The sequence below is a fragment of the Coffea eugenioides genome, unplaced genomic scaffold, assembly GCF_003713205.1.
Source record: "Coffea eugenioides isolate CCC68of unplaced genomic scaffold, Ceug_1.0 ScVebR1_1473;HRSCAF=2326, whole genome shotgun sequence".
Taxonomy (NCBI): Eukaryota; Viridiplantae; Streptophyta; class Magnoliopsida; order Gentianales; family Rubiaceae; genus Coffea; species Coffea eugenioides.
Genome location: NW_020861878.1, coordinates 11862 through 28927, shown reverse-complemented (window position 1 = coordinate 28927; position 17066 = coordinate 11862). Strand labels below are relative to the sequence as shown.

The 17066-nt window shown below is 33.3% G+C and overlaps 2 protein-coding genes across 2 annotated transcripts; both read left to right on the top strand.

Annotated features, from left to right (window-relative positions):
* The first annotated feature begins 3853 nt into the window (after positions 1–3853).
* On the top strand, positions 3854–8594 carry LOC113755417 (LRR receptor-like serine/threonine-protein kinase FLS2). The gene is made up of 4 exons (XM_027299425.1): positions 3854–4191; positions 4717–5151; positions 6569–6712; positions 7377–8594. The coding sequence occupies exons 1-4, from the start codon at positions 3873–3875 to the stop codon at positions 8432–8434; spliced, it is 1956 nt and encodes a 651-aa protein (XP_027155226.1). The 5' UTR covers positions 3854–3872; the 3' UTR covers positions 8435–8594.
* Positions 8595–13533: 4939 nt separating this feature from the next.
* LOC113755416 (uncharacterized membrane protein YjcL-like) lies at positions 13534–15834 on the top strand. The gene is made up of 4 exons (XM_027299424.1): positions 13534–13697; positions 13930–14168; positions 14556–14797; positions 15327–15834. The coding sequence occupies exons 2-4, from the start codon at positions 13961–13963 to the stop codon at positions 15648–15650; spliced, it is 774 nt and encodes a 257-aa protein (XP_027155225.1). The 5' UTR covers positions 13534–13697; positions 13930–13960; the 3' UTR covers positions 15651–15834.
* Positions 15835–17066: the final 1232 nt, after the last annotated feature.

Genomic DNA, 17066 nt, shown 5'->3' with positions numbered 1-17066 from the left:
AAGGAAAATTATATTTTATTCAATCTGATTCTTGAAATTGCAGCCGAAATTTCACTTCTTTGCCCTCCATCACTCGTGGAGCCATTGGCGACTACTCAAGGCAACATATGTAATTTAAGAGTTCAAGAAATTTATCTAGGTTTCATTTCATGTAATCAATATGATTCAACTATTGAACCAAATTATTTCGGATGTGTTGATTTTTTTTTCTTTTTTCTTTTTATTTCTTTTGGTCCGAAAGGTTCCTCATGTCTAAAGCTTGACCGGAGGTTTTAGTTACAGGTGCATACATTGTTGCAAGTTGCAACTGTCCATACAGTTAGAATCTTGAGGTGGGATGACTGTAAAACCAATATAATAGTGCCTGAAGAGACGCTAAAACAATGTTTATTCTATGCATAAAGCTTGAGCCTATTTATTCTGTGCAGACACTAAAACATTTGTGCCTGAAGAGACGCTAAAACAATCTTTATTTTTTGCGGTACTGCCAAAATTTTGTAATTCACCAATTTTTGTACTCGTTTGTAAGTTTTGTGACACTGAATTCTTCTGCCAACAACTTCTTCCACTGATATAAAGTAGTTTAATTAAATGAAGTTCCAATTTAAGTATAATTGACGTGGTCTCGCTTTATGCAGTTTTGTCAAGGGTCACACGAGAATTTTTTTTTAAGAGCAAGGAAACACAATAATTAAGATCACTAATGATTGAAAATAATTTTTTTTAAAAACCACATATGGGTATTGCAAAGTTAGAGTACAATCTGATGATGTCATCATTAATTTATACATTAATTTAGTTAACTGAAATACCAATAGTGCCCTTACTTAAATGCTAAATCAATTGACAGTTTAACTACTTTGTATAAAAGTATAGGGGGATTACGTGAATAAATACAAAAATCATAGGGGAATAAAGTGAAAATTTATACAAACCATGAGGAGGTTACATAAAAATTAAGATTTTATTACATGCGCTTTTGAGCATTGTTTGGTACAAACACCGTAACTGATTGTACTTTCTGTCCATTTTTCACTTTACATAAAACCATAGAGAGGTTATGTGGCTATTTGAAAATCGCTAGGGGGTTATTTGGGATTATGTAAAGTCACAAGGGATTGTAGGTAATTTATCCTATATTATATTGTGGGACTAAAACTTAATAGAACTGATGAATTTGAATAAAACCATAAAGTTGGTTCATAACATCTAATGGTAGTTCCACATTTGACGGTTCAATAACGTGATATGCACTTAGTCTTTTAAAGTGTCAAACAAGCCAAGTCTTCCTATTGTTTAAGTCGTAATCAAAGTTAACTATTAAATTTTTTTTCTAGTTGGATATTAAGTTTCTGCCACTTATATAACATCAACCAATCAATAAAAATCTGTAGTTTTCACAAGTCTTTGCCAAAATTTCCACATCAATTGGCGTGTCAAATATGGAGATGATTTTTTTCCACAATTAAGGAATCCTAATCAAAGGATAAAAAGGACAGACAATGTTTTTCCACCTTGCATTTATTTTGAAAGACATAGATGTTAAAGTCTCTCATATTGTTTATGAACTGATGAATTTGAATAAAACCATAAAGTTGGTTCATAACACATAACGGTAGTTTCACCTTTCACAGTTCAATAACGTGATATGCACTTTGTCTTTTAAAGGGTCAAACAAGCCAAATCTTCTTATTGTTTAAGTCGTAATCAAAGTTAAATATTAAATTTTTTCCTAGTTAGATAGTAAGTTTCTATCACTCATATAACATCAACCAATCAATAAAAATCTGCAGTTTTCACAAGTCTTTGCCAAAATTTCCATGTCAATTGGCGTGTCAAATATGGAGATGATTTTTTTCCACAATTAAGGAATCCTAATCAAAGGATAAAAAGGAAAGACAACTTTTTCCCACCTTGCATTTATTTTGAAAGACATAGATGTTAATGTCTTTGATATTGTTTATGAACTAATGAATTTGACTAAAACCATAAAGTTGGTTCATAACACCTAACAATAGTTCCACCTTTCACAGTTCAATAACGTGATATGCACCTCATTTTTTAAAGGGTCAAACAAGCCAAATCTTCCTTGTTTAAGTCGTAATCAAAGTATTAAATTTTTTTCTAGTTGGATATTAAGTTTCTACTACTCATATAACATCAACCAATCAATAAAAATCTATAGTTTTCACAAGTCTTTGCCAAAATTTCCACGTCAATTGGCATGTCAAATATGGAGATGATTTTTTTCCACAATTAAGGAATCCTAATCAAAGGATAAAAAGGACAGACAACTTTTTTCCTCCTTGCATTTATTTTGAAAGACATAGATGTTAAAGTCTTTCATATTGTTTGATAAAATCAATCTTTTTGTTTTCGTTCTTCTTGTGTGACAAGTCTAACTTTTCATCTTTCATTTGTTTAAACCTTATTTATTTCTCTAAAACTTCTACTCATATTTGGTTTTTTCTAATCAACGCTTTTATTGTTTTCTAATATTTTTCTTCTTGATTTTTCCGTGACTTTTCCCCTTCATTTGCATCGTAGATATATATATACTTACCTTCCATTTTAATTGGATTTTCATCTTGTAAGAAAGTATACATAAATTTGTATCACAAAGTTATTAATAGCATGATCAATCCTATCGAAGAGGATATGTTAGCAATAAAGTATTTGGATATGTTTGGGCCATTTAGAATTGGCTAAAACCTGGTTGCTAATACGAAGAGTCAAACGACACTAGTTGTCATTTAATTTAAGTCGCCATCAAAATTAGATATTAAATTTCTCTCACATTAACTAAATTTCAAGCCCACATCTAAATTCCCACGACAAAGAAGAAATATTTGATGTGATTTGTGGCAGGCCCTAATGATAAATGAATTTCATATAAAATTTTTATTGTTAATGTAAACAAAACAAATTTTCACAGTATAATTTTTACATTAGTAGTTATAATGCTTAAGGCTGATTGTGTTGAAAAGTAAAAAATAAAAGTAAAATGAATAGTTATTTTGACAATTTGTATTTACGTAGTTTAATTAAAAGTGCCTAAATACATGGGTAAAATTTGATGGATTAAAAATAACTTAAAAAATCAACTTCTTGGTCGAAATATTTAAGAATTGTATATTTGGAATGAAAGGATGTTTCGCATGATAGAGAAAAATACAAACTTATGTGCGGGCCTGCCACTGTTAATGCCATAAATCAAGGTTAATCTCTCTATTCTTACTAGGAAAATTCAGTCATAGGAAAATTCGTCAGCACGCGTTCCCACTGTGGGTTGTGGAGATGGTCTGTCATTGTTAGATAGAATCCATTTCATAATCATAAATGCTGATAGTAGTTGACAGCATTTGATCTTGAGATACTCATAATGGCATAATCATAATGGCATATCAATGGAAGTATATATATATACTTACTTCCCCATAATAGTAGTATATGCATACTTACATCCCCATCGTCAGCTCTATTTGTAAGCTTAGTCAAAAGAAATGGAGAGAGCATGCTATTACTTTCCTGTAGGACTTTTAGTAGCCACTTCTCTGTTAGCCGTGGGCACAGGCGATATCATAACTGATAAATCTGACCTTGTAGCTTTCAAAAATCACATAGTTCTTGATCCTCACTCAATTGTGGCAAAAAATTGGTCCATTTCTTCTTCTGTTTGTGATTGGATTGGAGTTACATGTGACTTTGGTCGTCAAAGAGTGGTCGCATTAAATATTTCTAACATGGGTTTTGCAGGCACGATTCCTCCACAACTGGGAAACCTCTCATTCCTTGTTTCTGTCGACATGAGCAACAACAATTTTTATGGTCATTTGCCAAAAGGAATGTCTCATTTGCGTCGACTAAGTTTCATGGCTTTAGGCAACAACATTCTCACGGGAGAAATTCCATCATGGTTAGGTGTCTTGGATAGACTTCAATACCTGTCCTTGAGAGAGAATAATTTTGTTGGCCATCTTCCTGCTAACATATGCGACAACCTTCCAAATCTAAAAAAGCTCGATCTGTATTGGAATCAATTGAGTGGCCAGCTACTATCAGGTTTATCAAACTGCTCCGGACTCAAGTCGTTAGATTTGTCACTCAACCAGTTCAATGGTTACATACCAAAAGCGGTGGGGAACCTGAAAATGCTTGAGGAGCTACATCTCTATTATAACAATTTGGAAGGTTACTTTCTTGGTTTCTTATTCTTTATTCAATTCCATATTTACATTTTGTCACTGTACAATTATCTTACATGATGGAGATGGTTTGTTTTCCTTGCATACAATGTCATTGTTAAGACATAACCCATCTAACAGTACGTAGTTGACAGCATTTGATCTTGAGATACATATATGGCATCAGAATTCAAGTTAAAATAGTATACCTCAGTCCCATAACCATATATGTATACTTCCCCATCGTCAGTTCTATTTGCCAGCTTAGTCGCAAGAAATGGAGAGAACATGCTATTACTTTCCTGTAGGACTTTTATTAGCCACTTCTCTGTTAGCCGTGGCCACAGCCGATATCATAACTGATAAATTTGCCCTTGTAACTTTAAGAGACCAGATGGTTTCTAATCGTCACTTAATCTTGGCAAAAAATTGGTCCATTTCTTCCTCTGTTTGTGATTGGATTGGAGTTACATGTGACTCTAGTCGTCAAAGAGTGGTGGCATTAAATATTTCTAACATGGATTTTGCACAGGTACTATTCCTCCACAACTGGGAAACCTCTCATTTCTTGTTTCTCTGGAGTTGAGCAGCAACCATTTTCGTGGTCATTTGCCAGAAGGAATGTCTCATTTGCGTCGACTAAGTTTCATGGCTCTAAGCAACAACAATCTCACGGGAGAAATTCCATCATGGTTGGGTGTCTTGGATAGACTTCAGTACCTATCCTTGACAGAGAATAATTTTTTGGGTGATCTTCCTGCTAACATATGCGACAATCTTCCAAATCTAAAAGAGCTCGATCTATCTTGGAATCAATTGAGTGGCCAGATACTATCAGGTTTATCAAACTGCTCCGGACTCAAGTCGTTAGATTTGTCAGCCAACCAGTTCAATGGTTACGTACCAAAAGCGGTGGGGAACCTGAAAATGCTTGAGGAGCTACATCTCGATTATAACAATTTAGAAGGTTACTTTCTTGTTTTCTTATTCTTTGTTCAGTTCCATATTTACATTTTGTCACTGTACACTTATCTTAATTTCTTGTGCTGCAATCTCTTGATCTTTGGGCCTTTAAACATTTATTTCAAATTAAAGAGATTTAGGTGATCCCCTGTAATGAAATTCTGAATCTACCCACGAAAGCAGCAACACGGTTCTATCATCTATGCCACCCACAATCTTCAAAATCTCCACATTGGAATTTGTTGATTTTGCAGAATAACAATTATCTGGTAATATTCCAAATGTAAAAGAGCTCTGGACTCTGAAAATGTCTTGTGTTTGTCATTCAACCAAAAGAAGTTGGATATTTGAAAATGCTTCAGGATCTATATCTTGGCAATAACAATTCGAAAGGTTACTTTCTTGGTTTGTTATTCTTTGGTTTAGTTGCATAGTTTGATGTTTGTTTTCAATTGCAGTTTACTATTTTTGTGCTACTTTAGTTGCTCCGCTAGTCCATATCCATGTTTGACTATTAAATGGCTAGTTTTGGCGTTACTTGCTGTTCACCCGCTGGACTGCGAACCTTATTGCATTTTTGTCCCTTTGAAAAGTTTCATAGGCAGTTTACTTCCCCTTCATATTTCTCGCCAAAATTACTCTTGCTTTCAATTACTTCTATTTTCTTTTTGCCTCCTCCTTTTCCCCTTTAATTCTTTTGTCTCTTTTAGTTTTCCAATTAATTTTCTTCATTTTCCCGTTCTTACTGTTACAACGATTAATCATTGATTAATCACAAATTTATTTTTGTAGATATACCTGAATAATTTAGCTTCTGTATTAAAAATGATTGGAACATAAGAAACAAACAAAGTACGTAACCTAATTTAGATATGTCTGAATAAGAGGTTGATTAATCAATTTTTAATAGTAAGAAATTGCTCAGTAATGGCAAGAGAAAAATGAAAAAATTCAAGAAAAATAAGACAAAGAAGAGAGAAAAGAAATAAAATGAAAAAGAAGAATAAAAAGAAAAACAAAAAATGAGTAGAATAGCAAAGGTAATATTCTTCTGAAACATGAAAAAAGGGATAAGTTACTTACTAATATATTATTTTTCTTTTGGAAGGGTGAGGGGTAAGCAAGGGGCAAAGATGGTCATAGCTTATGAAAATAAACTATAACTAATTCAAGGGCTTTATTGTCATAGCATATTGTAAGAATATAAGAGCTTTATTGTCTTTTTAATTGAACCACTAGCAAGGGACTAAAAGTAAATCAAAATTAATGCTAAGGTAAACCATAGCTGATACCAAAAATCAGCTTGCTTGCTCTGTGGAAAAACATTTATCTCTGATTTCGGGCCCCAAAAAAAAAAACAAACATTTAGTTCTAACGAATTGGGTGTATACTAACTACAGTAATTCCTCCAAGTTTCGCAGGTAGCATTCCGGAAGTGATGGGCAATCTCCAGAGCTTGAGGGTCTTGTCCATAGAAGGATGCAATTTGAGTGGATCAATACCCGGGGAAATTGGAAACCTAACTATGCTGGAAGGAGTAGATTTTTCTAACAACAGCCTTACAGGTAATCCAATTGGTGGTGAGAAGTTTCTAATTTCTGCCGGTTCTGTTAACAATTCTTAGCAGATTGGTGCGACAGAATATATATATATGTATATATATATATATATATATATATGCTTTGAATTAAAAAATTTGTTAAGTGGGTGGTTTTATTATTATTATTATTATTATTATTTTGTTGGTTCAACTAGTTAGCAACAGTAGTTATCCAAAACTGTTTTAGTAGGAAAATTTGCCTTAATTTTGACATGAAATTAATGAACTTCAAGTTGCCAAAAATCCTCTTTTTTAAATTTTTTTTTTTTGAATTTCGTCAAATTTTAGATATACAATTTTTACTGGTTGACTTATATAACATGTCAATATAAACTTCTTGAGTTCGGAAGTTTATGTCTACAAATAAACAATTTGAATGGCCAAATACCTGAAAGCTTTTTCAAAAAATTCCCCGCTTTAAATTCTTTACATAGGGATCAACAAATTCAATGGGCAAATACTAAGGGGGGATTGGAAATTTGTTAATCTACTATGCTTAAGAAGCTTTATCTAGATGATAGCTAATTTGACAGGTATATATGTTAATTTTCAACGAGCTGTAATCCTGAATTTGGTGCAACTTTTGGAGTATTTTTAAATGCGATTGGTTTTTGTTCATGGATCGACAGATTCGATTCCAAACGAGATTGGCAACTTGCTCAAATTGGCGATCCTTGGCTTGGGTGAGAATAGTTTAAGTGGTTCGATATCGGTTGGGATCTTCAACATGTCAACTCTGAGGATGCTCGACCTTGCCGACAATCATTTATCAGGGGTTCTTCCATCAAATATGTGCCATGGCCTACACAATTTAGAATACATTGATCTTGGTGGGAATAACTTCAGCGGAGCCATACCCGCCTCTATCTCAAACTGTTCGAAACTAACTGGAATAAATCTTGATGGTAACAAGTTCAGCGGTCCAATTCCCAATTCCATTGGAAATTTGAGACGTCTTGAAGTTCTAAATCTGTTTGCTAACAATTTGACGAGTGAATCTTCATCTCCAGAATTGGGCCTCTTCACTTTCCTCACAGGTTGCATCTCTTTAAGGGAAATCTGGGTGGGAGACAATCCGTTAAATGGGGTTCTTCCGCGATCCATCGGGAATCTTTCTATTTCTGTTGAACGGTTGGATGTACGGAACAGTGGACTCAGGGGGAACATTCCAGACAGCATTGGAAACTTGAGCAATTTAGCTTTTTTAGTTCTATGTGACAATTGTTGGACTGGATCAATTCCAACAACACTATGGGGTTTGCAAAAGCTTCAGGATTTGGATCTTAGCAACATTTCCCTCACTGGTCCGCTCTCTCGTGGTCTCTGTGGATTGCAGAGTTTGGAGTATTTAGGCCTAAGTCAAAATCAGATTAGCGGTTCAATTCCAGGATGTTTCAATAATCTTACATCTTTGTGGTATCTTGACATAGCTTTCAATAGATTAACCTCTACTCTGCCGATGCGCTTGTGGGATCTTAAAGGTCTTGTGTATGTCAACTTGACATCGAATTTATTGAGAGGACCTTTGGCTCCAGAAATGGGAGAGTTAAAGGATTTGACAAAGTTAGACTTGTCAAACAATCAGTTTTCAGGCAAAATCCCAAGCACCATTTGGAGTTTAGAGAGTTTGGACCACCTTTCTTTAGCAAACAATAGCTTACAAGGATCAATTCCGGGCAACCTTTGAATTGGTACCTTTGAATTTGGGGCTAGAAAACTGGCCCATTACAGAGTAATTTCTGTTGTTGGATTCCCAATATACTTAAATGTTCGCTTTTAAACAATTAAATGATAACTTAGGTATTCTTACTCTGTAATAAATTAAGGCTTGTGTAGACTTTCTTGGTTCCAATATGTAACTCAGGACTTTTTTTTGCGTCTTTCTTAAAGGCTTGGAGGTGGCAAAGGTGAAGTACATATATACAACATTAATATCAGTTGAGGATCATATAGTACAAAAATAAACCAAGCCATTGGCTAATGGCCTAAAATATTACTATCAGTTATTCTTTTTGGCTTTGTCTCTTAGATATCAAACCACGGATGTTGCTGCAGTATGTTTAGTAATCAAAGAAGAGGTGTGAAAAGTAAAGCATATGGCAAAGAAGCAGGCACGTGGAAAGGTAAAGAATATGTCAAAGAAACTGACATGTACGGATCAAGAAGGGTTATTTTTACAAAAGTAAGTGGTGACCTATAACCGGGATTTGGAAATGTTGCGTACTGCAGAAGCTAAAAGTGTGTTGGGATGTCACGGAATTAACATAAATATAAAGGGCCTAAGAATAAAACATTTGTGAAGAAGCGTAAGCAGTACTAATTACTAAACAAAGCCATCCTGGGGCCACCGATTATGGGCATTACATCAACAAAATACTATCTATTTATTGGTATTTTACTCTGAATCATTATATTTATGTAAAATACATAAATATTTTGGATAGCACGGATATTCACACTAGTTGTCCTTGTACTAAGTTTTATGGGCATTTTACTCTGAATCATTACATTTTTGATACTACTTTGATTAGAATTTAGTTTAAAGACATTCACTGGAGTTTGGACGTATCCGAAGAGCACCGATCGATGTATGTTCAAACGTAAATTGAAATAAATATGCAACTTAAAATTTTTAAAAATAAATTACTACTGCATATCCGAAATTTACTTTTTGGAGAGTAGGTTTAGTTCATACTATTTTTCATAGTATTTTAAAATATATAAGTACAAAAAATTTTAAATTATACCTATAATCATGTATTATACGAGTATATTATGAGTACTTACTAACTAAGGTACTAAACTTTAATCATTAATAAAACCTCTTATCGTTATTTCAAATAAACTTTCTAATACTAGTTTGAGATAAGTTTTAAAGTAAAATAGTGCATGCGTCCCATAAATCAATAAATCTTGATTATTAATCAAATTTGCCATGTTATCAGTAATAATTACTATTTATGTATAAAAACTTACTATTACTTGAATTAAACTTACTAAGGTATATTATGAGTGCTTACTAACTAAGGTACTAAGTTTTAATCATTAATAAAAACATCTTATCATTATTTCAAATAAACTTCCTAATACTACTTTGAGATAAGGTTTTAATGTAAAAATTGTACATGCATTCCAAAAAATGGTAAATTTTGATCCTTAATCATTTTTATTGCCATGTTATTAGTAAGAATTACTATTTATGTATAAAAACTTACTGTTATTTGAACTAAACTTACTCTTTTAAAAGTAAGTTTGGGATATCAAGTAGTAATCTATTTATTTAAAAATTAAGTTTAATATTTATTCCAATTTACCTTTGAGGTATAAAAGTTACTAATCTATTACACTTAACTTACTATTTTAGATAGGAAACTTACTTCCATAATTTTAGGTGTTATTTTATTTAGGTGAATAGGTCCAACAATAAATCAAATGATCGTTAAAAGTGCAACAACATGTTATATCAGGTAAAAACTATTTCGCTATCATAACTATCGTTTAGTATCTATATCTATATGTATTGCTGAGGAGGGTTTTGGATAAGGAGCTTCCAAAATTATCAAAAGTCTGAGTGCTATTTTAATAGAATTTTACATTTTTATAATTAAAAAATATTTATCTCTTAACTAATCATGTAACCGGCCCTACAAATCCTATAATCATACTTATATTTTTTCCACATTTCCCTCATGTTTTTTCCACTACCCCATAAAATTCAAACTCCTAAACTTTAACTAACGGATAATAACCACCCCTGTAAAATGATATCTGCAAATTCCAATTCACATCTCACATTTATTACTGACACTTATCATATCACTTAGAGTAATAACTAACCGTTAATTTAAGAAATTCGCAACTACGAAAGTCAAATATCCAAAATTTAGGAGCCTGTTTAAATTACAATTTTCACAATTCAACGTATCTTATTGTCATAATATATTTTACTCTCACAATCATTCACAAATTATAAAGGCATTAAAAATAAATAATTTTTTTAATAAAAATTAATTCACACACACACACACATATATATATATATATATTCTCATAATGCATATATATATAAGATTATCAAATCGAATGCATAATATTGGTAAGTATTTCATTTTAAAATAAAAAAACATGCAATTACATTTATTTCTATCTATATATCATTCATTTTCTAATATAAATTATTATTATTATTCTAAGATCCATCTTTTGCAAAAACACAATTCTTGAATGATTTACAGTTTTTTTTCATACTTTGAACTATTGTTAGATAAATCTTAAATTTTAATTATGTTGGTATAATTTTTTTAACTTTTTTCAAATTAAAATGGTATAATCTTTTGATTTATTTTAATAATGTAAGCATCGTGCTACGATATTCACACTAGCTGTCCTTGTATGACCGAGCCTGAGAGTTTGAGCATGTTTTGGTTGAATGTTATAATTCAAAATTTGGGGTTTGGAGGGAATAGCTTATATCCATTGTAATCAAAACTCAAACAAATGTGGGAATAAACCTGATTGTCACAACAAACTATACAAATGTGGGGATAAATCTTAGTTAGTAAGTACTCATAATATACCTGTATAATAAATGATTATAGGTATAATTTAATATTTTTTGTATTTATATATTTTAAAATACTATGAAAAGTAACCTTGTAAAATATATAATAAAATTTTGTCTTATCATAAGTTTGTATTCATTTTCAATTTTTGAAAAGTTTGAAAGTTTGGATAACAATAACAACAAATCTTCCTAGTTACACGTAGAATATCACTTGTTTCTATATCACAATTTTTATAATTTAACACCTATGAATATAATAAAATAAAATTATTATTTTATAATACGATAAAATTTTATTATTTTCTAAGGTTATGTGAAAGGTCAAAATATTTTTCACAGAATATTTTAAAATATATAAGTACAAAAGAATATTAAATTATACATATAATCATGCATTATACAAGTATGTTACGAGTACTTACTAACTAATGTACTAAGTTTTAATCATTTATAAAATATTTTATTGTTATTTCAAATAAGCTTTCTAGTATTAATTTGGTATAAGCCATAAAGGATTGAGTGATTTGAGTCAGTTGCTTCTGTGTTAATTTTGACTGTAGTTAACGAATTCAATGATTTAGTCCGTCTACCTTAGGTTAGTGGGAAAATGGGTCACAGTTGGCTGGAATAAAATTGTAATAAACCCGTTTTCCAATAAAAAATCAATTCTTTATCGCTTTCCTCCATTATAAGAACAAAGTACCCCTTTTCCTAAAAAAAAATTATTTATCGGATAAAATAAAAATAAACCCGTTTTTCAATAAAATTCTAACTCTTTATGCCTTTCCTCTATTATAAGAATTGTGCACCCATTTTGCCATAAACAAATTTATTTATCAAATAAAAAAATTTATTTATCGAAAAAATAAAAATAAGCCCGTTTCTCAATAAAACATCAGCTCTTTATGGCTTTCTTCCCTTATAAGAAAAGAGTATTCATTTTGCCATAAACAAATTTGTTTATCAAATAAAATAAAAATAAACTCTTTTTTCAATAAAAAACTAGTTCTTTATGACTTTCCTCCATTATAAGAATATAGTACCCATTTTTCTAAAAAAATATTATTTATCGAATAAAATAAAAATGAACCTGTTTTTTCAATAAAACACCAACTCTTTATAGTTTTCCTCTATTATAAGAACAAAGTACCCATTTTTTCATAAATAAATTTATTTATTGGTTGAAAAAATAAATATATTTTTCAATAAAACACCAATTCTTTATAGTTTTCCTTCGTTCACTACAACAAAAAAGGGTATTAGCGACAACAACTTTAGCAAGAAGTAGAAAGATTGACACTATTAAGAGGCTTATAGCAAGGAAAAGGACAATACTTCACCAAAAATTGAAGCCATCATATACTCTGCGAGGGCAAGGACTTTTTTCGGTTAAAATTCTTACCAAACAGGGGCGGAGCCAGAAAAAATTCTTAGTGGGGGCAAAGCAACACTAAAATCTTTTACCTACTCTTTTTCTAGTTTTTTAAGCAAAAAAAAAAAAATCACCAACAAGTACAAATGATGCATATATTCCATGAAAAACATAAAAAGACAAATTCAAAATTATTAATGTAATAATAATTTATTTCAAAAACAAATTAAACTATTTACAATTGCTCACTTTGAGTTTTATATTTTGATAACTAATTTGGTTGTGGAAGTAAGAATGACTCTCGGTTGTGGAGGAAAATGGGGGACCAGTGGAGGGAAGGGAAATTGGGAAATGGGGATGAAGGAAGTGAATGATATGATTGGATGAATTGATCAAGAGAAAGAGTAGCTAGCTGCTTGGTTGTGGAAGGTAGTGGCTCTCGGTTGTAAGGGGAAAATGAGGGACCAGAGGAGGGAAGGGAAATTGGGAAGTAGGGTCCAAAGAAAGTGAATGATATGATTGGTACTTGCTATTTAAAATAAAAAGGTTTTTTTTAGCTTATTTTAAATGGAATTTATGCCCCACGTATTTTTTTAGAATTTTAATTTATGAACTAATTTAAAAAATCAGGTAATTCTTTCACATCCTTTCTAAAAAAAACTCTGGAGACACACTTAAAATTATATTAAAATTGTACAAGTACTATAGGAATTTAAAGGAGGCCCCACTGCCCCCACCTTAAATCCACCCCTGTAATGCCAAAAGAAGTGCGGGAAAGCTTCCCTCCAACTCTACTGAATAATATAAGTACAGTCCAAGCCTCCAAATTTGTCTGAAACCCGTTGCTGATTTTTCCTCCTCTCAAAACTCCTCCAACCACCAAACTTTACTGTCCTTTTTCCCCCTCTTGATTCTTCCATCTCCAACGGAATCAAGCTTCATAATAAGAGGGGCTTTGTCTTAAAATCATACATTTTTTTGATTAGCTATTTAGCACAGTTTTTTCAGATTCTGGTAAGTTTTTTCTCAGCAGCTGTCCTTTGCTGAATTCTACTGCTGAAGTTATTTTTGATGCAAGCTTCTTTTGTGGGGTTGAAGGTTTCTGTGAATTTGATTGTTTTAAGCTTGATTTTAAGTTTCAAATAAAAACCATTTTACAGAATTTAATGGGTTTTACATGTTTAATTGAGCGCAAGGTAAATTTTTGGGCTAAAAGTAATGGAGTTCCTTTGTTTTGATGGTTTAGGAGGGGAAAAGGTTCAGACTTTGGAGATAAAATGGCGACGGGAGCAGTTCCGGCTGCTTTTACAGGTCTAAAGAGTAGGGAAAATGGACTGGGTTTTGCAAAAAGCATGGAGTTTGTTAGAGTTTCCAACACTCAAAGGGTTAAATTTCGTCGAACCAAGGTTTCCGTAATAAAAGATTCAAATCCTGGACAGGAAATTGTTGAGCTTCAGCCTGCATCCGAAGGGAGTCCACTATTAGGTATAATTTTTCAAAATGGACTATGCTAAGATGGAGTTTTGTGAAAATTTATATTCGCAGTTTACTTGCTTAATTAATTTAGATGTCTTGATTCGTAACATTCTTTATCAAAACAGATTGTATTACATGGTGATTTATGTGATGAGGCTTGAGACTGGAAGACCTTATACTTACGTATAGTTTGATCTTAAAAGTGAATGAGTAGTTCTTTTTACAAAAAAAAAACTTCTGTATGCTGACTGTTGCTACATTCCTCTGGATTTATCATCATCATATGAAGTGGAACCTCGTCATTTTCTATTCATTTCATATTTTCTCTAACCCAATATGATGTCCCTAACATCAATGCTAGAATGATTCTTTTTGTCACTGCTATTTTTGTGGCAGATGCTACTACAGATTTGCCGTCCGATTCTGCAAGCAAATTACCAGTGCTGCAGATGGGTACATCACTGGCTGTTTCCTTCGCTATATGCAAGGCTTCCACTTCTCTTACCAGATTTTTTGGAATTCAAAATTGTGATCTTCCTGTAATCACCACAATTGTTGTGATTTTAGCAACTTCTTTCCCTGGTTATTTTCGCCCCATCGCACCTACTGCTGATGCCATTGCTGTGGTCTTAATGCAGGTAAACATAAAGCTGCTCTAAGTAGTCTCCTTTTTCTTGCATACCTCTTTGGATTATTGCTTGAAACATTAACCAACCTATGAATGTCAATACTCCATTGAGAAATGCTTTTGGTTCTCTGGAAGGAGATGTAACTTCTAATATGAGCAACAAGTGTTCTTGAGCTCCACAATATTGAAAGAAGGGGAAACATGCAGTCCTGCAAGTGTTTTTTTCATCTTGCCTTTGAATGACATATTATTTGCAAAGTCATTACTTTTTATTCAGACACGTTCTTCCTCGGTCACTTGATCCAACTTCCAATGTACTTTATCCAGGGCTCAGTTTAAGGCCATTAAATGTGAAACTCAAAAGCCCCATCCAAGTCATAAGCTCAATGAATTGCTTCATTTTGTGAGTAGGGTCAGATTTATTTAGTTCCATGTTGTGGATAATTAATCCGCTGCTTCTGCGTAGTTGTTCAATCAATGACTCCTTTTTCTTTCTTTTAATTTTTATTTTTTCCCAATTGGGGTTAAACTGTGAACAGGTATTTTTTGCTGTTGTGGGCGCTGGAGGGAGCATATGGAATGTCATCAATACTGCTCCAAGCATTTTTATGTTTGCATTTGTTCAAGTAACCGTCCATCTCATATTGATACTCGGACTAGGAAAACTATTTTGCGTCGATCTAAAGCTGTTGCTTCTGGCATCAAATGCTAATATTGGAGGTCCTACAACAGCATGTGGTATGGCCAAGGCCAAAGCATGGGACTCTCTGGTTGTTCCCGGGATTCTAGCAGGAATATTTGGGGTATCCATTGCAACATTTTTAGGAATTGGGTTTGGAATTCTAGTTCTTAAACACTTGTAACTTGTTTTCTCATGGCCAAGGCCAAACAAAGAATGGGACTCTTTGGTTGTTCCCCGGATTCTAGCTGGGATATCCATTGCAACATTTTTAGGACTTGCGTTTGGAATTCTACTTGAAACACTTGTTTTCTCTGCGGCCTTTATATTAATTGTTTTCTATGGTACCTAAGAGCATCCCTATGTTACTCTGTAGTTTCAAATGTGATGACAAAAAGCTTCCGCTCTTGTAAATTGCGCATTAAAATCAGATGCTGCACCATATCCAAGTCTTACCACAGGGATAGTCGACTTGCACTTTTTTGGCAGCTTCACTGCAGATTGTACACTAAGGTATGCATTATTGTACGCTAAAGGCAGCCGCCCCTAGAAACTTCCACAGGCTTAATATATATATAAAAAAAAAAGGGCAAATTACATTTTAGCCTCCTGTGATTTTCGCAAAAACCACATAACCCCCCATGATTCAAAAAGCTATACATAAACTCTATGTGGTTTGGGTTAAACTGTCAAATAGACGGAATGAACTCATCGTGACGGTTCGTGGGCAAAACGCGCTCGTACTACTGGTATCAATAAGAACCATTCCCATATTACCCTTTGACCCTAATGTGGACAGGATGCTAACCGTACACAAAAAGAATGCTAACTAGTTAAAGGTGGGAGAATGCAAGAGACAGGAGGCATATTCCAGCAAAAGGTTAAAGGTGCTATCTAGTTTGGACTGCAAATTTTCGCAGAAGAAACGCACCGGAACCAACTCTCAAACGAATTAACAAGACTTGGCTCGATCTCAATCGTCCACCAGAACCAACTCTCAAATGTAGAGGAACAGGATCCAACTCCGGTTAAATCTTTACGCATGAAATTATGGTCTGATTCTTAAAGATCTAGACACGCATCCCTCCCAACGAATTGGAAAATGCAAGAGACAGGAGGCATCTGATGAAATGCGAAACGGGAGTCAAAAGGGGCTCGGGGCAGGGGAGGGTGGAGCCTTGAGATTGTAGCCCACCTGCGTCCACATCATGGGTCAAAGGGCATCTCTTGTTTGATTGACTGGTCCTTCCATTTCTGGTTCCAAGATTCACTCTCATTTCAGGGGTCACGAGCTTGGGTTGTCGGCGGCGTGAAGGATACGGTAGAATGTTATGGTGCGAAGACACAGAAGAAGAAGAAGAAGCTGCTAAGTCCTCCAGCTGTGTCCTACCATATCTCCCCAGTGGCTGACAAATTCTTTTCACAACACAATTCTTCACGCTACCCATAAATAACAAACCCCTTCACAAAACTCAAAAGGAGGGAATAAAAAATAAAAGCGAAATAATACAAAAATAAGGAAAGGAGCTGTAAGAAGAAATCCCCAAAGCAGCCAAATTCCGCAAGCCAAGATCCCCACCACCCTTATCACTACCCACCA